Source organism: Notamacropus eugenii, chromosome 4, assembly GCF_028372415.1.
Source record: "Notamacropus eugenii isolate mMacEug1 chromosome 4, mMacEug1.pri_v2, whole genome shotgun sequence".
In the NCBI taxonomy this organism is placed as follows: Eukaryota; Metazoa; Chordata; class Mammalia; order Diprotodontia; family Macropodidae; genus Notamacropus; species Notamacropus eugenii.
The window spans coordinates 34600815-34624312 of NC_092875.1; the positions used below are offsets into that span (position 1 = coordinate 34600815).

At 42.7% G+C, this 23498-nt stretch overlaps 1 protein-coding gene and 1 long non-coding RNA gene across 9 annotated transcripts in view; one reads left to right on the forward strand and one right to left on the reverse strand.

Moving 5' to 3' along the window:
- Positions 1 to 396: 396 nt before the first annotated feature.
- Positions 397 to 5304, reverse strand: LOC140499269 (uncharacterized). Its single transcript, XR_011965333.1, has 4 exons — positions 5135 to 5304; positions 2464 to 2596; positions 2194 to 2371; positions 397 to 1495 (listed from the first exon to the last, which is right to left on the reverse strand). It is a non-coding gene; the product is annotated as an uncharacterized lncRNA (long non-coding RNA).
- A 7378-nt stretch (positions 5305 to 12682) lies between these two features.
- Positions 12683 to 23498, forward strand: part of ATXN2 (ataxin 2) — a 118941-nt gene continuing 108125 nt past the window's right edge. For 7 of the 8 annotated variants that reach the window (XM_072600446.1, XM_072600444.1, XM_072600447.1 and 4 more), the window contains exon 1: positions 12684 to 13312. In XM_072600446.1, coding sequence (XP_072456547.1) covers positions 13035 to 13312 — 278 coding nt within the window. In that variant the 5' untranslated portion in view covers positions 12684 to 13034. Of the gene's footprint in view, positions 13313 to 23498 lie in introns of all 8 variants that reach the window. The other variant, XM_072600448.1, reaches the window with a different exon arrangement.

The window sequence follows — 23498 nt, forward strand, 5'->3', positions numbered from 1 at the left end:
ATTTATTTGCACTCTCACCTCATCTCTCGTGTGACTAGGAACTTGCATTTTTAAAAGGGCTGGCCTGGAGTTAAGAGGATAGTCAGTTTTCATGGAACAGAGTGAAGCAATAAACTGGCACATAGACCAAAGTCATGCCTGATTAATTAGTACAGTGCACAACTCAAGTGAACTAACTTAGCTACTCACATACATGTGATTGCTTTTCTTGATGCCTTGAGTATGTGATAATTTTAAAACTGAAAATTCCCCTTCATGAAGCCGTCCTTGAAAGTTATAATTAGTATAAAACTTCTAAAATAATTTTATTCCACAGAAACTGTCCATTAACTCTAGGCATCAATTCTCAGGCATACTATGGTGAAAATAAAACAAGAGTTCAAAATACAACCAGTATTGTTTTCCAGAATTTTAATGTATTACATGGTATTTTCTCCTCAAGCTGGTAACTTTTTTTTAGTAGTATTTTATTTTAAAAAGTATTTTGAGTCAGAGGACTGGGGTACAAATCTCTCTGCGCCTTACTTATACAACGCTGGAAAAATCATTTAATTTTTCTGGCTCTGTTTTCCTCATCTGAAAAGTGAGGGGGGTTGGTCTAAATAGAAGTTGGTCTAAGAAGGAGGGGTTTTTAACCTGTCAGTTTTGTACTTGTTTTAAAAAATATTTAGGTAACCATTTAACTACTTACCTTAGTAATACTATATATTTTATGCATTTAAAAAGCTGAGTCTAAGAAGGGGTCATTAAACTTCACAAACTGTCAAAGAGGTCCAGGACACAAGAAAAGGTTCTGAACCTCCGTTCTGAATCATCCGTAAGGTACTTAACCATCTCTAAGTTCTAGGATCTTATCACAATAATCATTACAAGGTAGTAGGAAACAAGGGCACAAGCAATTGGAAGGATCAGGAGAAAGTAGTATTTGTATAAAATCTTGTAGAAAGGGATTCTAGGAGGGGGAGGAAGGAAAAAAACTGACATAAGTGATTTACAAATATCTCATTGATCCTCACAACAGCCCTGGGAGGTAGGTGCTGTTATGACTCCCCTTTTATAACTGAGACTGAGACAAATAGAGGTGAAGTGATTTGCTCGGTGACAGACAGCTTCCTGCCCTCAAAGGGCTTACCTAAGAATAGTTAACATTTATATGGTTGATTGGTTGGTTGGTTGTTGTCTTTCTGTTTTCCTTTTTTCTCAGAAGAGGACCAAAATGACAACACTATGGTTACAATGCCTCCAACTGCGGCGGATCAGATCGTCAGTAACATTTATATAGCTTTACGTAGTTTACAAAGCATTTTGGATATTCCCTTCTTTGATCCTCCCAAAACCATAGCTAGGTGGCGCCATAATGAAAAAAGCGCCAGGCCTAGAGTTAAGGAGACTCATCTTCCTGAATTCCAATCCAGACTCAGACGCTTACTAGCTGTATGATCCTGGGCAAGTCACTTAACCCTGTTTTCCTCAGTTTCCTCATCTGTGAAAAGAACTGGAGAAGGAAATAAGACAGTATTATAAGGATTATAAGCTAAGCCACTCCATTATTTTCCCAATAAAATCCCAAATGGGATCACACAACTGAAACTACTGGACAAATGTGTATGTATATGTGTATTTTCATATCTAAGTGTGTATATGTGTATGTATATGTACGCGCATTGTGTATTTCCTGACCAAACAAGTCCATTTAAAAAGAAATTGCAAGAGATAGATGGTGGATAAATAGCCCTCTCAGAATCTAGAAGTTGAAGTTTAAAAAAAAATAAAAAGAAATTATGGCCATGGTTTGTGGCCATGGTACTACCAACTATCCCATGGTAGTAAATGAGGATGTGGATCACAGGATTTCTAGTTTACATCACTCCAGGGACGATAAGGACTTATAGGTCAAACAGAAAGGTCAGGGAGCTTGCTGAGGCAGGACAGAAGAATTTGGGAGGAAAGAGAACCCAGATGACTAGATTTCTCAGTCTTCCCCTTTTTGCTGGATATTTCATATCTACTTTTCCTTCTGAAATGCTGGTCATTTGCAAAGAAGAACATAAGGTCCCTGATGGTTGCACTTCTGCTGAACATATCCTCATACACTCTTTCGATCATCCCTCTCCCCAGTATAGCACCTGACTGGCAACAAACATTAATGTTTGTTGTTGAATTGAAATGAAACAAAATAAAAACTACCCATACTTCTATTTCGGTGAATCTGTGATCTCATAGCTGTAGGAAGGACCCCAATCAGGGTAGAAAGATGCCTTTTCACCCTGAGATGTTCTGGACCACATTCTTCCATGAATCCTTAGCAGAGGGCCCACCTCACCCACCGTTCATTTGATATATGCCTGCCAGTAGATCTTTGCATGTTCACCTGTAAGAAAGGGAAGTACTAGATATCACCCTATAGGATGAGCACAGATCTTTTTTTTCCTGCTGTTTACTTTCTTAAGGATATAGTCTTACCTCATTTCTTGTGCATAGACTGTCAGAGGAAATACAATACACCCCGACTGGGCATCCCATAGGTCTCTCAAAGGCTCTTTGGGTCCCCACGAAATTGTGATTCCTTCAAATTTAAAAGGATGTCTTGGTTTTGCTAAAATTAATATTTTGAAATAGTTACAGAGATTAGTCTAGATTTCATACTCCATCAGTTAATATTGATTATTGATTTCAACATTTGCCTTTAAAGAATTTCTAAGGCATGACAACTTTAGAAAGTTTTTCTCCCCTGAAGCTTTCTTTCGGTGCTAAACTCTTTGAACATTACAGTTGCTAATAACAGCTACAAATTCAATTCAATAAGCATTTTTTTCATGCATATACTGTGTGCAATACACTTTGCTAAATGCCAAGGGGAGATATGGAGTGAGAACTGGCTTCAGCTTCGAAGGAATTTAGCCTAGCTTGGAACAAAGGGTTCTTTAGGAGGAGGGATGCTATCTCAGTATAAATACTGGTTGGTTGGTTGGTTGTTGTCCTTCTTTCTCGAAGAGGACCAAAATGACATCACTCATGTTTCAGTGTGTCTGACTGTGGCTGATCAGACCAATACGAGCCTGGAATGCTCTACCAATTTGGGGTGGATACCCCAAATTTGCACATTGTACATTTACTTTGTGCTGTCTCAATTCTGCTTTTCTCAGCACAGCACTCTTTGTAATGTGGGCACACCATGCTGAGCGGTCCTGTACTAGTGTCTCCCATGTTGCACAGTCAAATCCAAAGTTCTTGAGAGAGACCTTGAAAGTGTCCTTGTATCGCTTCTTCTGAACACCATGTGATCACCTGCCCCATGCAAGCTCTCCATAAAATAGTTTTTTTGGCAAGCGTACATTTTGCATTCGAACAACGTGGCCAGCCCATTGGAGTTGTGCTCTCTGAAGATCGTTTGAATACTTGGTAGTTCAGCTTGAGCAAGGACTTTAGTATCTGGTACTTGATCCTCCTAAGACAGAATCTTCCTAAGACAGTTCAAATGGAAGTAATTCAGTTTCCTGCATGGTGCTGGTAGACTGTCTATGTTTCACAGGCATACAGCAACTAGGTCAGCATAATGACTCTGTAGACCTTCAGCTTGGTAGTCAGTTCAATACCTCAATACCTTTTCTCTCCCAGACTTTTCTTTGGAGCTTCCCAAACACTGAGTTAATTTTGGCAATGCATGTGTCAACCTAATGTGTATATCCCTGGAAAGTACACTAACAAGGTAAGTGAACTTATCCATAGCATTCAGAACTACTCCATTTGTTGTAACCAATGGTTGCACATATGGATGGTGTGATGGTGGCTGATGGAGCACCTGTGTTTTCTTGGTGTTAATTATTTGGCCAAAATTAGCATAGGCAGCAGAGAATTGATCCATACTTTGTTGCATCTCAACTTCAGAGGCTGCACTGAGTGCACAATCATCTGCAAACAGAAAATCATGCACCAACATCCCCTCCACTTTGGTCTTGGCCTGTAGTCTTTTCAAATTGAAGAACTTACCATCATCAATGTGGTAGCTGACCTTGATGCCGTGTTCCTCCTCGTTGAAAGCATTTGACATCATGACTGAAAACATCATGCTAAAAAGCATGGAAGCAAGCACACAGCCCTGTTTCACTCCATTGGTGACTGGGAAGGCATGAGAGCATTATCCACTATCCAGAAAACCCTGATAAACATGAAATTGATGTACGACACTGACGAACTTCTCTGAGTAACCAAATCTTGACATAATTTTCCATAATCCCTCATGACCAACAGCGTCAAAGGCCTTGGTCAGATACACAAACATGTACAGACCTCTGTTCTGCTCCTGGCATTTCTCCTGGAGTTGTCAGATAGCAAACACCATATTGACTGTTTCTTGGCCCTTTCTTAAGCCACACTGACTCTCAAGTATATGGCTATCTTCCAGGTGAAGGATCAGCCTCTAGGCAAGAATCTTACCAGCAATGACTAAGAGACTCCCCTGTGGTTATCACAGGACAATCTGTTCCCTTTGCCTTTATAGAGATGGACAACAGAGGCATCCTTCAGCTCCTAGGGGAATAACCTCCTCTTGCCATATAACCTGGAAAATTCCAGTCAGCTTCTGTATGAGCAATGGTCCCCCTACCTTGTAAATCTCAGCTGGAATAGAATCAGCACCAGGTGATTTGCCACATGAAAGGAGCCCAATGGTCCTCAAAAACCTCTTCTTCAGTTAGAAGTTCAACTAAGGAGGGATTGACTTCAACCTGAAGTAAATGGTCTATGGCCTCAGCACTGATTGACAATGGTCTACTGAGAACATTATGGAAGTGTTCAGCCCATCTCTCTAGGATCATGTCCTTATCACTAATCAATGTGGCTCCATCAGCACTGAGTAGTTGTGATGCACCATAGGTTTTTGGTCCATAAATAGCTTTCAGGGAATCATAAAAGCACTTTGAATTGTTACTACCAGCATAAAACTGAATTTCATCTGCCTTCTTACTGAGCCAAGAATCTTGCATCTCTCTAAGCTTTGTTTGTACTGTCCTTTTGATGGAATTAAATGCTGCCTTCTTAGAGGTGGATGAACTATCCTACTAGTAAATCCTGTGGAGTTCTTGTTTTTCATTTAGCAGCTTCTGAATTTCCCCATCATTTTCATCATACATACCAGTCTTGGTGTTTGTGAGTGTTGTGACCCAGATGAGCAAATGCAGTGCTGTACACCAAATCTCTGAAAGCTGCCCACTCCTTTTCTGCTCCACTATTACCAACTGTGTGTTGGCTCAACCTTTCCTCCAAGTTAGCAACAAACTGTTCATGCTCAGAGAAGAGCTCTAATTTGTTGACATTATTAACAGCCTAGCTTGAAACAAAGGGTTCTTTAGGAGGAGGGATGCTATCTCAGTGTAAATCTACCAATAAAATGGGAATAAGACTGAGACAATGGAACACTTTCTCTTGTTTACCTTCTAGCTTTTTGTCATTTGCATAATGATTTGATTTGTAGAGATTAGCCAAAAGGTTTTTTTTTTTTTAGGATTGTGGTTCTCAGAGTTCAAAAGTTTTCAGAGTCCCCAAACCAGAAAAACTGGTATTCCTTTTATTCTCTTCTGTTTCTGAGAATTGAACCAGGTAGTAGCAGTGAAGGGAGAGTTCTTGCAGAGGGAGGTTTTGGCTTGATATAAGGAAAGACTTCTTACCAAGTAGAGGTCTCCCAAAGTGATATGAGCTGCCTTAGCAGGTTCCTCCTCCCTGGAGGTCTTCCAGCTAAGGATGGATGACTACCTGTAAGGGATAGCTTGGATTTGATGGTCTCTCAGAAGGAGTTTTCTAATACTGAGATTTCATAATTAACAGGAGGAAGCATGGCAGATCACAGTCAAGAGCCTTTGGTACAAGTCTTAGGGTCCAATACTCACTAGTTGTTTGTTATTCAAAACTCTTTTTCTCAGCCCTTTTGAGCCTCAGTTTCCTTACTTTCTAAAATGAAGATAGTAACATACCACCTACCTCACAGGGTTGCTTTGAAGACTGACCTATGCTAAAGAACTAGATAAACAAAGTTAATACCACAGGAAGAAACAGTGACTTGTACAGGACTGCCCAGTTAGGGAAACAGAATGGGATTACTGCTTAGAGCACTGATTTTGAAGTTGGAAGAACCTTAGGTGATAATCCTGTTTCTGCCACACTTGGTAGCTTTGTGACTTTAGATATATTTTCACCTTCCTTATCTACAAAATGGAATGAGGTGTTGGATTAAATGGTGGATAAGGTCCCTTCTAATTTAAAATTTTATGATCCTAAGAACTGTAGTCAAAACCCAAACCCAGGTTTTCTTACTCTGAAGATAGTTTTCTTTCTCCTAGACCTGAGTCTAATACATGGAAACAAATTTTCATTGATAATGGTAGTCCAGACTCTCATTAAGTTAGTGATATATGTATGTAGGCTCCATTCCCACACAGAAATGAGCCAACTTCTGCGCTAAAGAAGAGTAGAGGACAGAACCTTCTACCCCACATCAGTTCTCCCTTCACTTTCTCTATCCCTGGGTTTAACTCGAATTTAAATCTGAGCCTCACTCCTGGGATCTTGACCCCAGTGGTAGTGAGCAATCAAACTAATTAAATCTTGAGATTAACTCTGCTTTATCGTATTCTTAATATAACCTTTGAACCAGAGGTTTAAAGAAACTCCACAGATAAGAATATAAACTCCTTGGGGTCAGGGCCTTTTTTATTTTGTCCAGCATAGTCCCTGAGACATAATAAACACTTAATAAATATTCCTGGAATTGGATTGAATTATTAGTTAATGTGATGTAATGAACACTCGATGGGGAGACAGAAGACTTGGCCTTGAGTCCAGTCTTCTGCCATTTATGAGGTACGACCTTGAATAATTCAATTCACCAAACATTTATTAAATGCCTACGACTTAAGGTGCTAGGCACTGGGGAGAGAATTCAATTCAACAAGTATTTATTCAACTCCTATAACTCAAGTTGTTTGGTACTGGGGAGAGAAAGACAACTGTCCCCTCTAGTAACTGCCCTCCAGGAGTTTATCTTTTATGTGGGGTGGGGGTGGGGATTAACGCGATAAATAATAATGACAATAATAATAGTGTTATTAGAGCTAACATTTTTTAATAGTGCTTTAAGGCTAACCCTAAATGCCATCCATTATCTCATTAGTTTCACCTAACAACTCCAGGAAGGTCGATACTATTATTACATTCTTATTTTACAGAGGAGGAAACTGAGGCTCAGGGTTAACATCGTATGTGTGCCAGGATTCAAATCCTAATGTTCCTGCCTCCTAAATCTGGCGTTCCATCTTCACAAACACAAGCACATCATCTCAGTAGGGTTGCTCGGCTTCTTGGAACCCCTAGCTACCTAGAGGAGCTAGAGCCATGGATTTTCTTGACTCCTCTTCCCCACTTGTTGGTGATATCTTCTCCAAATTACTCTGTGTTCATGTTGTTCCCCACACCCCAGTGATGTGCAGGTCTCTTGAAGTCAAGGACAGTTGCTTAATTCAGGTTGAACTGAATGGACTTGTCCATGGTCACATAGCTCGAGTGCAGAGGCAGGATTCCAATCAGAGTCTTTTGACTCCATTTCCTGAGGTCTTACAGTCACATAATGTTACTGCTTTTCCCAGATAAGTAAATATAAGATAAATGGGCAACTCTAACTCACCCTCACTTATCCTCCCTGGGCTCGATTTTCACATGGGGAAAATGAGGACCTTGGACTAAGTGATCTCTCAGGTCCTTTCCAGTTCTCTAACATTCATTTCTATGGTTCATTACAAGATGTCCATCCAATCCTCATTGGAATATCCCTTTCGCCAATAATGGGGAAACAAAATGGGTTTCTGAATGCCTGCAAGTACATGACCAAAGGAAGTCTCTACAGTTAAAGCACAGAACTTTGATGACCTTAATTTGGTCAAAGATTATTTTTACCTGAATTATCTTTTTGTTTCCCTTTATTCTAAATTCAATGAGTGGAAAGACCTGGCCTAATCCTGCTCCAAATTTGTTTTGATTTTAAACAATGGAAGAGATCACTGGTGGGGAATATGGGTATTTTCCCCAGCTACTGAGGAACCTCTACTGATTAAAAACAATTGGAGCCCAAAGGCACATCTACATAAGAAGTAGTTAGATGAAGAGTTTCCAGTTTAAAATTCAACTAGAGCATTGATCGACTCCTGTGCAAGCTGGCCAGCTACCCAAGTTAAATTAAAACTCAAAAGGGGCCAAGGTCTAAAGTTCTTACTTTTTTTTTTTTTTGTGAAGTCCAGTTTCTTCTACTTCCATTAAGGGAGATCCAGCTATTTTTATCTCCTCATTTCCAAATCCTACTCACTTCCCTATTGCCTGTGCCTCCCTCTCATGATAAACTAAGTGCTACTGGTCAAATGTCAAAACATTCTAAGTTTTTGGAGGGGGCAGCAGAGCAATATGGTGGCCTTACAATAATCTTGTGAGGCGGTTGTGCAAATTTTACTCTTCCTGTATTAGAAATGAGGAAACTGGGACTTAGAAGGTTAAATTACTTGCTTTCAAAGACACAGCCAGTAAGTATCAGGGCTAGGATTTGAACACAGGCCTCTGCCGACTTGAAGGCCACTGCTCTTTCCATTGTAGTGTACAGGAATACCTCATCTTATTGTGTTTTGTTTTTTTTCGCTTTGTAGATAGTGCAGTTTTTTTAAAACAAATTGATGGTTTGTGAGAACCCTGTGTTCTATTGGCACCATTGTCCCAACAGCATGTGTTCACATCTTGTCTCTGTGTCACATTTTGGTAATTCTCACAATATTTCAAACTTTTTCATTATTATTATATTTCTTATTGTGATCTGCCATCAGTGATCTTTAATGTTACACTTGTAACATGCCCATAAGTTGTTGAACATAGTTGATGAATGTCGTGTGTGTATGTGTGTGTGCGTGTGTGTGTTATGACTGCTCCCCTGACCACCTGTTCTGTCTCTCTCCTCCTATTCTTTGAGACACACCAATATTGAAATTAGGCTGATTAACAACCTCTAAGTAAGTGAAAGGAAGAGTCCATCGATGCCCCCAGCTTCATGGCTGTCTTATTTTAAGAAATTGCCACAGCTACCCCAACCTTCAGCAACCACCACCCTGATCAGTCAGCAGCTTGTCAACATCGAGGCAAGACTCTCTACAAGCAAAAAGAAAAAGACTCGATGAAGGCTCAGATAATGAATATCATTTTTTAGCAATAAAGTATTTTTTCGTTAAGGTATTTACATTTTTTAGACATAATACTATCAAACACTTAAGACTTCAGTGTAGTGTAAACATAACTTTTACATGAACTGGCAAAACAACAAAATTCATGTGACTGGCTTTATTTCGGTGGTCTGGAGCTGGACTTGAAATATCCCTGAGGTATGCCTCACATCTCTGTGGTCATCTATAACTGTAAAACCCATGGGCCTAGCTAATCAAGCCTAGTTGGTCTTCAGGCGCTGAAACATTCCAATACTGGAAGGTAAAGTTATCTCTTCAAAACTGATTTGTAAGCATTAAGGTCTTATATAAGTATGAGTCATTATTATTAATATTAGCTAAATGGGCAAGACATAGAAATCTGTAAAGTGAGGGGGTTAGATTATATGATTCTATAACATGTGACTTCAATACCATGGGAAACCCTGACATTCCTGCCCCTCAAGTTTCCCTTCCTGGATAAATTCAATTTCCTTTGACTGGTGGGAAAGTCATTTTCTCCATTAACGCTGAGGAGAGGCACGTGGACATCTAGTCAGAAGACTCCAAGGGATCAATGATGAGGCATCTTCTGAGGTTTTTTTTAAAAGGTAAAAAAATATGAAACACAGACTTATCACGTAGTGCCTTAAGATTTGCAAAGCATTTCTCTCACATAGCACTGATAGAGACTGTAATTTTTTTTGGCCTAGAATGACTCCAGTGCTTAGTACAGGCCTTGTCACATAGTAGGTGCAAAATAAATGCTTACTGACTGACAATAAAAATAATGTATTTATGGACTGGCATCCATAAAAAACGTGGACGTTCAGGAGCTCACATCATAGTGCATGAAACAGCGATGCATATATACTGAGTAAGATTAGTAAATTCATAAATTATATCTTAGGAAGAGTTGCCTAGACACTGAGAAATTGTGTCTTACCCAGGTCCACACTGCTGGGATGGGTTATGAATAGGATTTAAATTAGACTCTACTTAGGAGTAGCCTTAGTTCTTGTTCTCTCTTCTGAATTGAGCAACATTTATTGAGTACCTACTATGGTCCGGATACTTTGTGGACACCAATGTAAAAAAAAGTTCCTGCCTTCAAGAAATTTATTTTCTATTGCGAGACAAATCTTTTTTTTTAATTTAACATTTTATTTTTCCCCTAATTACACGTAAAAACAATTTTTAACAATTATTAACATTTTTTTAAATTCCAAATCCTCTCCTTTCTTCTCCTTCCCCCCCCCCAAATTGAGAAGGCAAGGAATTTGATATAGGTTATACATGTGCAGTCACATAAAACATATTTCCATGTAAGTATGTTATGAAAGAAAACTTTGTGCTTTGTGCTTTGATCTGCATTCCGACTCCTTCAGTTCTTTCTCTGGAGAGGTGGATAGCATTTCTCGTTGCAAATCCTTCAGAATTGTCTTGGATCACTGTATTGTTCAGAATAATTGTCATTCACAGCTGATCATCACACAATATTGCTGTTAATATACATAATGTTCTCCAGGTTCTGCTCATTTCACTTTGTATTGGTTCATTGAAGTCTTTCTGGGTTTTTCTCAGAGCATTTCTTACAGCACAAAAGTATTCAGTCACAATCATATACAACAATTTGTTCAGCCATTCCCCAATTGAAGGGGATCCCTTCAATTTTTAATTCTTGCCACCAATGAAAGAGCTGCTATAAATATTTTTGTACATATAGGTTCTTTTCCTTTCTCTGTTTTTTCTTTTGGGATACAGATCTACCAGTGGAATATCTTGGTCAAGGGGTATACATGATTTTACAGCCCTTTCGACATAATTCCAAATTGCTCTACGGAACGGCTGGATCCGTATACCACTTCAACAACAGTGGGACACAAATCTTACACTTTAACCCCTCTACACACTTTGTGATCAAAACCACATTGGCCTAGATGTTCCACTACAGGACAATCCATTCCTGGCTCCGCTGACCTGCACCTTGCTTCCTTCAAGACTTAGCTCAAATCTTGCTGTTTTCAGAGAGGCCTTTCCGCTTGTGCCTTTCCCCCTGGATTACTTTTCATGTACATATCTTGTATGTACTAAGTTATTTGGGGTAGCTAGGTGGCAAAGTGGATAGAATGCTGGGCCTTGAGTCTGGAAGACCCCTCTTTCAGAGTTCAAGTCTGGCCTCAGATACTTCCTAGCTGTGTGACCTTGGTCATCACTTCACCTGGTTTGCCTCAGTTTCCTCATCTGTAAAATGAGCTGGAGAAGGAACCAGCAAAACCGCTTCAGTATCTTTGCCAAGAAAAACCCAGATGGCAGCGCAAAGAGTTGGACACAAATGAACAGCAAAACCTTTCATGTTTGTCACCCCCGTTAGATTGGTAAGCTCCTTGTGGGCAGAGACTAAAACTTCGCCTTCTGCTAGATGCCCTTCCTTCATAACCACTCTTAATGCCAGTGACTATCTCCAACTGATCCTGCATCTGTCTTGTTTGTACATAGCTGTGTCTCCCTCTGTAAACTCCATGAGGGCAAGGACTCTTTTATCTTCTTTGTGCCCTGTGCCTGGCACGGTGCCTGGCACACAGTAGATGCTTAACGAACGTTTGGCGGCTGGTATTTTGTACCCTTAGCACTAGGGTTCGATTAATAAATGTTCAGACGTTCTTTGGACCCCAGCTCTTAGAAAGGGCCTGGCACAGGGTAGGCACTTCCTAAACTTGATGACGGACCTTCTTCGGACCAGCAGGCGCTGACTCAGGAGGCCTGGCCCCCGCGGCCCCCTGCGGAGAGGGGCGCAGCCCCACGGGGATGCTCCTAGTTATTACACTGGAGGGCAGCCAGGGGTACAAGGACTCAAGGACTCGCTATCTCTCGGGGTGACCTTGGCCAGGGGCTGCCTTTCTCCTTAACTGGAATACGGAATATAGGCTTGGCCTCCAGGTCTTCACCTGGGTTTCCCCTTGGGGTCCCCCGCTTCTCCCTCCCGTCAGGATTCTCCCTCCTCAGACGGGTGGCCTGTAACCCCCAGCCCGGGCTCGGGGTCGGGCGGCGAGAGTCCGGCCCCTTCCCTGAGCTCGGGCTCGCGTCCGAGAGGCGGGGCCTGTTACGGCCCCGCCCCCTCTGGCACCGCCCCTTCTGAGACTGCCGGCCGGTCCGCGGGAGCCCCACGTGCGGCCCTCCAGCTCTTGCTTCAGCTCCGGCCGCAGTGCCGTCTCACGCTCCCCTTCCTGTCCGGCCCCTCCGACTTCCGGAAAAGAATCCCCTCCGTCCGACCTCCCTGGACCACTCCCCACACCTGCTTTCGGGGAACATCCCCTCCTCCGCTCTTTCCTCCTATAGTGTGACCGGCCTTTGGGTTCAGGAGAGGGGTGTCTCCTTTTGAGGGTCGGCAGACAAGGGAGCGAGCAAGCGCGCGCGGTCGGAGGAGGTATCCTTCCGCCGCCGCTTGTTCCCAGGCGTCCCCCGCGTTCCGTTCGCGGCAGGTCCCCTCCGGGCCCCCGTCCCCCTCCCCCCTCCCGGCCGGTCCTTCCCTCCTCCCTCCTCCCTCCGCCCGCCTTAGACTGTTTTGGTAGCAACGGCGGCGGCGGCTCCCGGCAACTCGGTGTCGTCGGTCGGTCGGGCGGCCTTCCCCGCCCCCGACCCTCCCCACCCCGCCCCCTCCCTTCCCTCGGGCTCGGGCTCGCGGCCGCCGGCTCCTCCTCCTCGGTCTCGACCTCGGCCTCGGCCTCCTCCTGCTCCGCGGCCCCGGCCTCGCTTCTCGTCAGGCGCCCGGGCCCGGCTCGGCCCTCGGTGTATGGGCAGGTCAGCAGCATGTCCCTGAAGCCGCAGCCCCCCCAGCAGCCGCCGCAGCCTCCGCAGCCTCAGCCTCCGCAGCAACCGCAGCCGCCGCCGGCCCCGGCGCTGCCCCCGGCCCAGGCCCAGGCCCAGCCCCCGGCTCAGGCCCAGCCCCCCGCGCCCGGAGCCCTGGCGGCGGCGCCCGGGGGCGCCCGCAAGCCCGGCGGCCTCACGTCCTCGGCCTCCTCGACCTCGGCCTCCTCATCGTCGGCGGCCGGTGGCGGCGCCGGTGGAGGGCGGCAGAACCTGGGCAGGTGGGTGCGGGGGACCCCCGGCGGGCTGGGGAGGGGGGCATCCCTGGGCGGGCGGGGGGGATGGGCCGGGCCCGCGGGGTAGCGGGAGCCGCAGGAGGAGGGGGCGGCCGGGACCCGGCCGTCCTGCCCCGCAGTGGGGGAGGGGGACCGGTCACCTCGAAAACGCCCCGCGGCCGCACGGGCCGCAGCTCCTTGCCGTCGTGGCCCCGCGGCCCGAGCCTCCCAAGGGCACCGGGGCCCCTGGGTGGCGCCTGGTCATCCCGGGCCTACTGTCCCGACCGAACCTTTGGGAGACGTGTTGGCCTGGCCGCGAAGGGAGAGGGCCCCGGGGTGGGTCGGCCCGGCCCTGGCTCAGCTCGGAAAGCCAGACGGGCCCCTGGGTGGCCGAGGGACTGCAGTGGGCTCTCTTTTCCTTGGCCCTACCCAGTTATCTCTTTAACCCTTCCGGGGGAAAAAAGGACAAACCTTGAGCCCTTCGATGTTTGGGGAGCTCCGTTTAAAGGGAGGTTTACCCCGTTATTGAAACAAGAAAGCCAGTCCAAATGAATGAGGCCGTAGCTATTCCGAGGGTGATTGTGAACGCTTTTTAAACTTCGGGAAAGTCGGGCGCAGGTATTTAAAAGTTTCCAAATACTATCCAAATAGCAGACATTTCCTTATATCCCTTCCTAGGTAGCCGATTAAAAATCAGTCTGCTGCATTAGGGGGGTCGGTCTGGCGGAATATTTATAAACAGACCGGGTGGGAGAGTGGGGAGAGCCCCCGTGCCCGCGTCAGGACGTGGCCTGTGGGGGCTTGGACCAGATGACCTCAAAGCTGGCGTCCAGCTCCAGGGTTCTGTTAGGTCGCCGGTCTGACGGCCTGGGTGAAGTGGGAGGGCCACAGGGGTGGGGTGAAGGGGAGGGGGGGACCAGCGGAGTGCCACGGATTCCTTCCTACGGTCGGGAGGTTTTCTCTTAGCAGAGTTTAATGCTGTTTCCCCCACTAGGGCCTTTGTCGTAAGAGCCTTCGTTTGGCCCCTCATTGCTGTAAGCTAGTTTTTGATTTCTCCTTGCTTAAGAGTCCTTCGGTCCCCATCCTTTCAAGAACTGCATAAGATTTCTTTTGGAACATGTTGTCCCGGGGTTTGTATCATGTGAATTTATATCCTTGCTGCCGACCTCTTATTAATACTTTTAGAATCACCTTCACTTTCAGTATTATCTGAGTCCTTTTGTGAGGCTAGAAATAAAATCAAATTTCCTAGGGCTGTTTGGCTACCCCTATTTCATCTGAGTTGGAGATAAAAGTGGGTAAGACTGCACCGTAGTGAAAAAGATCACCAAAGTTTGACCTTTATGCATAGTAAGTAAAAAGACAAAGTGCAACATTAGTACATTATAGTGTTTTCTGTGAAAATGAGAACCTCATTTTCAGAAAAAAGGTTTTTTTGTTTTTAATTAAAACGGCTTTAATTTCTACTGTAGTTTGTTTCTTCACAGCACAATATGCTATGCACACAGTAGACTCTTAAATGTCCCTTTTATTGTTGTCTGAGACTCCTGTTCTGCTGACTACAGTTGTGCACATAAAAGGTGGCCTCTCTTTAGTGTGAATTTTGAGTAGTTTGCAGAATCCCTTAGGGGGTAATTTCAAAACAGAAAAATACAATCAGAATGATTATTTGAGTACTTACTGATACGTTCAGAATTAAGTGCTTTTGCCTATTATCCGGTTCCATATTTTTTTTTAATTAAAATTTTGATGCCTTTTGTGTTTCCATCAGTCGTTTCCCACATTTAATCTTTGCCTCCCCCTCATCACCCCCTTTCTATGTTGCTAAGAACCAAAGGACACAGTAACTACTTGTTACGGGATATTCAGCATTCTGCAGTCTGAGTCTCCCACCTTCAGGGGAATCAGTTAGTATTGCTCAGCACCTGCTGTGAGCCACGCTCTGGGGATATGAAGAAGGTGAAAGCCAGCCCCTGCTCTTACGGTTCTCAGTCAGATGGAGACTACAAGCAAGTAGCTGTGTACAAACAAGATGTATGCAGGGTAAATTGGAGATGATCTCCAGAGGGAAGACGTGGTGATTAAGGAGGTCTGCAAAAGACTTTTTGCAGAAGTTGAGACTTTCAGCTGAGGATGGGAAGCCAGGAGGTGGATGTGAGGAAGAGCATTCCAGGCATGGGGGATAGCCAGGGAAAATGCTCATAGTCTGTAGATTGGGGAGTAGAGGGGGGTGTCCTGAAAGGAGCAGCCAGGAGGCTGCTGCCACTGGATCTCAGTTCTGTGGAGTGGAATCAGGCATAAGAAAAATGAAAAAGTAGGAGTCGTTCTGCATGTAGAGGGATTTAAAAACCAAATAGAATTTTATATTTAGTCCTGGAGACATTGGGGAGCCAGTAGAGTTTATTGAAAGAAAGGGAAGGCACTAAGGCTCCTCCTAGGTGATGCAGTGCCTAGGGTGCTTGGAGTCAAACAAGATGTGAGTTCCAATCCAGCTCTGACACTTGCTGTGTGGCCCTGTGAAATCACTTAATTTCTGTTTTCCCCAGTTTCCTCATCTGTAAAATGGGGATAATAATAGTACCTACCTCACATGGTTATTGTGAAGATCAAGTGAGATAATAATTGTAAAGCACATATCTGGTACTTAGTGGAGACCCTTAAGTGCATATATTCCCTTCTTCTGCTCTTAGGAGTTTTCCCATTTTTTTTAGTTTTATGGTATGTCTTATGGTAAATACTTCGATATATTCATATATTAATAGCTTGTTAAACTCTTCACCATTAATGTGCACCCACTTTGCATTTTTTTTGCCACCACAAAAAGTGAAAATGTTGGTTTCTGTTTGACCTTGTTGGTATATGCCTGGCTGTGGGCTCTCTATGTCAAAGGGCATAAGCTTTATTGAATAAACTTCAAGTTGGCAGAGTAACTGACTTGAGGACATCCAGTGTGCTATGTAAGTCTCTGGGAACACTGAAGTTTTAAGGTTCTTTTAAACGTTTTTACTTATGCTCTCCCGTTTCAGGGTATATTTTTAGTAACTAAAATCCACCAGCAAGTAGTTTTTGTTTTGTTTTGGACTTCATTTGAAGCTTTTTGGGGGAAGTCTTTTTGTAATTCATGGCATGCCTGAGACAGCTAAGTGGTTAAAATGCTCACCCCTGGGGTGGATGGTTTTTTCGTGAGGGGCACAGTAATCTTCTGTATACCAAGTAGTTTGACTTAGGGATCCCTTTGCATACAGCATGTTTTATTAGAGTAGATTTTTGTCTTCAGTGCTTTTAATACTTCCTTTTCCTTGGAACTTGCAGATACAAAAATAAAAACTAAGAAGTGTCCCAGTACTTTAGAAGATTGGGTATTGCTTTCCTTTTTAAATATTGGTGAAGTTTGTGTATTTAAATTGGACAACTTTAAAAATGGCTGAAAGTCTCCTATGTTCATGTCTTTTACTCCACATTGTTAAAGCGTGCTACCTTATTTGCCATGGATAATATTAGGGTGCCATATCCGTGGTTGTGGTTTACATGCTTGCATAATATTCACATGTAAAGATCAGTCAAAAAATTAACTGGTACTTAGATAATGAAGGGTACAAATGGAACCATTTGTTAGCATAGGAAATATTAATGCTTCTCCTAACAGAATACTGTGTTGTAGTTATAATTTCCATCATTTGACATTCAAGTGAATTTTCATTTTATGCCACTGGAAACTACATCATGCACAATTGGGAAAAGAACTAAAACATTTATGTACTAAGTTTCTTAACATTTTCACTAAGCAGAAAAAGACTGTTCAGCCATAATGGAAATTGGGCTATCCTTATCCTTTTGTCCATATTATGGACAATGCACTTAATCCACAAGCATTCATTTCCTCTTACACTGTGACAGGCCCCATGCTAAGTAATGAAGATAGGAGGAACATCAAACACACAACAGTCCCCGCCTACTGGGAGATTGCCTGCTAATGGCAGCTAAGGGGTGCAGTGAATAGAATGCCAGGCCTGGAGGCAAGGAAACCTGAGTTCAAATTTAGCTTCATGTGCTTATTACCTATGTGACTCCAGGCAAGTCAGTTCACCTCGGTTTGCCTTAGTTTCCTCATCTGTAAAACGGGGATCATAATGGCACCTACCTCTCAGGGTTGTGAGGAAAAAATGAGAAAATAATTGTAAGGTGCTTACCACAGTGACTGGCACATAGAAATGGTATATAAATGTTAATTATTGTTATTAATGGGGGAGACAACATATAAATAAGTAAGTACAAACAAGATACAGCATATGTATCTTAAAAGGGAAAGTGCAAAAGTAGAGGGAACGAAGAGGGAAAGCTCAGATACAGCTCCCTCCAGAAGGTAGCCTTTGAACTTTTGAAGGAAGCCAGAGATGGTGGAGGTCAGAGGTGAGGAGGAAGAGTATGCCAGGCAAGGGGGACAGCCAGTAAAAAAGCACAGAGATGAGAGGAACACCGAGAAGGTTGGTGTGGCATTCATGGAGAGCAGTGAAGAACTTGAACTGGATGAATAGAGGGAATAAAAATTTATTAGGCACCCACATGCTTTGCAAATATTGTATCCTTTGATCGTCACAAAAACCCTGGAAAGTAGATGCTCTTTTTATCCTCATTTTAAAGATGAGGAAACTGAGGTAATTAAATAATTCAATAACCACATAGCTAGTCAGTGTCTGAAGCTGGATTCGAACTCAGGTTTTTCTGACTCCAGGTCCAGCACTCTGTATGCTGCACTGCCAAGACAAATAGAGGATTTGACATTTGATGCTGGAGGAAGTAGAGAGCCAGTGGAGTCTACTGAGAAGAGGGATAGTGACATTGTCATATCTGGACTTTGGGAAAATCACTTTGGTAGCTGAGTGGAGTTAGGGAGACCAGTGAGAAGACTATTGCAGTAGTTGGTCCTCAGTGCTGAGGTTGTATTGTGTTTGTCCTTCATTCTGGAAGAGGACCATGACATCAGAGAGGTGGTGATGTGACTTGCAGTTGACTTGGATTTGACTGAGCGAGGGCTGTGCAAGGTCACCAGCCTCACTGTCTCTTCCAGAGCCATATAGGTCCAGTGGCCAGATAGTTATCAGGATGACTGGAGATGGCTGAGGAGCTGAACTGTAGCAGTTGTGGCCGTGGGAATGGAGAACAGGGGAGAAATAGGGTGGATGATGTGAAGGCAGAGAGTACAAGGTTTGGTGACAGGATTACTTATATGGAACAAGGGAGAAATGAAGGAGGACAAACCTCAGTGACCGACTGGTAGGCTGATGGGTCCCTTGATAGTAGGAAGGATCTTGGAAAGATTTGGAGAGGAAAGAGTTCATATATCTTAGACTTTTCAAGTTGTAGCTGTGGGATTGAAGCTAGAGACTAGCTTGGGTCTGTAAACTAGGAATCATCTGCTGAGAGATAATAATTGAGTCTAGAGATCACCAGGTGAGATAATAGAGACCAGAGGAGAGGGCCCAGCACCAAGGACAGATAGTGTGAATGGTCAAGGGAGTTGGACTCAGAATTAAACGGGAGGAGAGCAGATTAAGTTACATTGGGGAAACTGCAGTTCTTGTAAAGGCCATGATATCCTTCCTGAAACAAAGTCTCATCTTCATGATACCAATATTCTACTAGTTGTGATATTTGGCTGTGCGTCATGGAATTAAAAATGTGAGTAGGGTTCAATGGAAAGGAGCTTGGTGGGTGTGGGCAGGCTACAATACCGAACAAATATGGAACTGCCAAGAAGAGCCCGAATAAAGGATGTTGGCTAGAAAAAAAGTTTGATCAAGGACATGGCTGATCATGTGGTGAGGAAAGATAAAAATGGATACTCCACATGGTACACTAGTTATTTCCTTGACATGTCAAGAGAAAGTGAGGACAGCCATCAGCACACATTGGTGAACAAATTGTGGAAAGATGGTAGAAGGATATGGATAAGCTATGATCAAGAAATTGAATGGGAAACTGCAAAGTTCTTTTAATGACCATAAGATCCTCCCTGAAACAAAGCCCCAGCTTTTTAATACCAACATTCTACTAGTTGTGCGAGTATAGTGGGCTTAGGGCAGCTAGGTGGCTCAGTGAATAGAGAGCCAGGGTCTGGAGTCTGGAAGACCTGAGCTCAAATCCAGCCTCAGACACTAGCTATGTGACCCTGGGCAAGTCACTTCACTCTGTTTGCCTCACTTCCTCATCTGTAAAATGAACTGGACAAGGAAATGGTAAACCACTCCAGTATCTCTGTCAAGAAAACCCTGAATGGGGCCATGAAGAGTTGAACATGACTGAAATGACTGAATAACAATGTCTTCACGGTTACCAGCCAGACTTTACTGGTGGAAGGAGCTTGCTAACTAGAGTTTACTACATACAAAAGGGAAATCATAGATTCATCAAACAAAGATTTTTGAGTACCCATTTTTGAAGTCAGATTGTACAGTGGATAGAGAACTGGGCTAGGAGTGAGGAAGACCTGGGTTCAGAGTCTGCCTCAGATAATTAGTTGCTGTGTGACCTTGGGCAAGTCACTTCAACTCTTGTCAGCTTCAGCTTCCTCATCTCTAGAAACAGGAAAATGATAGCAACTCCCAGGGTTGTTGTGAGGATCACAACAGTATTTGTAAAGCTCTTAGCACAGTGCTTGGTATGTAGTAGGCACTTAAGAAATACTTGTTCTGTTCCCTTTCTTATCAAGAGGATGATAGACTGAGCTACAGTGGAAAAATTATTTTCTTATTGTGATGATAGTTTTTTTATATCTTGATTGAAATTTCCAACTTCATACACCTTTATCTAGAATTGCTATTCTCCATTTTGACTAGATGGCAGGTATTATTTCAATAGCCTCTAAGAAGGGAATCTGCTAAATTTAAACCACATTCTTAAAGTTGTTTTGTGGCAATTAAAATTCATTTTTGTCACTGTTAATTTACCAGTCTAACTTTGTTTTAAAATTATATTTTTTATTAATGTTATAATTTTACATGACATTCATTAGCTCACATTTCTGAATATTTCCTTCCCTCCACTGGGATCCTATCCAGTGATAAATTCCCTTATAAAAAGAAAAGAAAATGACAATTAAGAGACTGTTGGTAACTGTGGAGAGAACCATTTCAGTTAAGTGAAGAGTTCTGGTCCAAAGTCAGATTGAAGAAAGAAAGGAGAGGAGAAGTAGAGCCAAGGAGTAGAGATGGCTTTTTCTAGGAACTTGGCTTTGTGAAGAAAGAGGAAGAAGGAAAGAGAGCTTGAAAGGGGGGGCAGGCAGGGTCAAGTGAAGGTTAAAACATTTTTAGTGATATCTTTTGTTCATATAAGCTTTGACGAAAATTGTACCTCAGCCCACCCCATCCTGTGCAAAGAAGGGGCAAGTGACATTTTCTCCTCATAGGGTCAGACTTGGTCATAGTTAGAGCAGGCTTCAAATGAAGGGGTGTTTTTTTGTTTTTTGTTTTTAATGAATGGAGGAAAGCCAGCACATGTTTGGAGGCAGCAAGGAGGGAACTGGTAGAAAGTGAGAAATGGAAGGGGATGCTAGTGGAGACAGTAGACCTAAGGATATGGAAAGGGATGGGATCTAGGGTATAAATAGAGTGGGTGGTGGAGCATCAAACTTGGAACCAGGAAGATCTGAGGTCAAAAACTACCTTAGCCCGTAGGTGAGTGATCTTGGGCAAGGTATAACCTGTCTCACCTTATTTCCTTATCTGTAAAATAGGGTTAATAAAGTCAGTTCTGCTATAATGCTTGTTTTGAACATGCAGATTTGTTCCAACATTATTGGTATATTAGGGAATAATTTGAGTTTTAAATTTGCTTATTTGAGATTTTGTCCACAAAAAAAATAGCTAGAGCACATTAAATTGCACCACTTCAAAATAACTCACAAGCTTGCAATCCTAAAACCCACTTCCATAAGCAACCTTCAGGTCTTTTTCAAGGTGGAGAGTCATTTGGTATAGCTTCTGGTGCAGTAGGAGCTATGGGCTTCCTCCTCTTGAACATCCACCTTATCTGGATCCCCAAGACTCATCCCCATAACTGGGGACTTTACCAGCACCCAGTTCAGGCCCTGTCCTGGGGCCCTTGAGATCAGCATTCTCAGGTCATGGACACTTGTCACTTTTACTGTAGTATTTATATGTTTCTTAACTATATAACATGCATAAAAATGTACTTCCATTAAGATACATATCTTTTAAAAATATGTCACTGATGATATTTTTGAGTCTTGTGCCTCCTACCCCATTTTTTCCATAAGCCCTGTGGTTTCTGTTGCTCTGTTTTGCATAGCATGGTGACTTTTAGGAACACAAACCTCAAGTTTTAGCTCAAGTGCTTCTCTTCCCTTCTCCCTTCCCCCTTTTTCGTAGCAGTGCTGACTAATGACACCTACTTGGGCTGTCATGAGGAGCAGATGAGGTAAAACACTTTACAGTAAAATATGAATGCCCTTATTATGGGTCCCGTAGAGGAGAGAATGGCCAGTGATGACCTGGAAGCTTTGGGCAAATGGTCTCTAGTTTTCCAGTGAGTGGGAGGTGTGATTCCCCTCCTATGAGGCTGGGAGGCTTGTGTAAGAGAACCAGATTTACAATTTTGTGGGTTCTACACATACATTCTTATTAAACACATTTTCACAATAGTCATGTTGCAAAGAATAATTAAAATGCATGGGAGAAACCATGAGAAAAACCCAAGCAAAACAAAACATTACACGAGAAAATACTCTGCTTCATTCTATTTTCCAGTTACATAATTCTTTCTCTGGAAGTGGGTGGTATTTTGCCTCGAGTCCTTTGGGAATGTTTTAGGTCCTTGCGTTGCTGTGAAGAGCTAAGTCTACCAGAAAAATTCCTCGCACACTGTGGTTGTTGCTGTGTACAACGTTCTCCTGGTTCTGCACGTTCACTCAGCATCAGTTCATATAAGTCCTTCCAGGCCTCTCTGAAGTCCTCCTGTTCATCATTTCTTATAGCACAATAGTATTCCATTGGATTCATATACCACAACTTGTTCAGTCATTCCTCAATTGATGGGCATCCTCTCAGTTTCCAGTTCTGGGCCACCACAAAGAGAACTTCTAGAAATATTTTTGTACATGTGGGACTCTTTCCCATTTTTATGATTTCTTTGGGATACAGTCCTAGAAGTGACGTTGTTGGGTCAAAGGGTATGCACATTTTTGTAACCCTTTGGGCATAGTTTCAGATTGCTTTCCAGAATGGTTGGATTAGCTCACAGCTCCACCATCATGTACATATTTTTCATAGATGAAATACATATTTGTGAATATAGCAAATCTGTACTAAATTTTATTTCTATGTAATATTTTCTTAAAATTTTCATTATGTGGGCAAAAGCAAAATATTGTATGACATAGAGTATATATATTGTGGTATTCCTACTAAATATATAGAGAATTACATAGAACCAAGTAATTTAGGGTTAGAATGGACAACAGAGGTCATCTTGTAAAACTTCCTCACAGGCAGGGAAACTGACTCCTAGAGAAATGAAACACCTTGCCTAGAATCGCACAACTAAGAAGTAGCAGAATTAAGGTTCAAATTCTCATCTGACTCCAGTTCTCATTTGAATGTTAGATAAACCTCAATTTCTCAGTTTTGTGTATGCAAACAAAACCATCTTTCTTTCAGAAATGTTAAGAAACTACTTTAAGAAAATGTATATAGAAAGTTCAGAAAAAAAGCTAAGCTCCCAAATGGATTAAGGGTAGTAACAAGTATAAAATTGGAATCAATCTAATGAAGGTCTTTGTTTTTCCCCATTCCCTGAAAGGATCAGGGTATTGATCTGTGTGAAGAAGGAAGTCTTTTCTTATTTACTTAAGTTCACTTTTGACCGACTGTAAAGAACTCTTAAAAGAAGTGGTCATAGAGAGATTGAGCGGTTTTCAGAAAATGATTCTCTGACAGTATACCAAAAGTTAAATGATTATTGTTCTGTTTGATGGAGCAACTCTTAACTGAACCGTTAACCTAAACTGGGCCAATCTTAACTGTTGAGAATCCTGTAAATTGGAACTTCTAAATGACTTGTATGTTGAAGAGATGTCCAAGAGTGTGAAGGGAATTCTGTCATTTGGGACAATTGTTTCTCTGAGTAGAACAATGTTTGGATTAGACTATGATAAATTAATAAAAAGTGTTCCTGG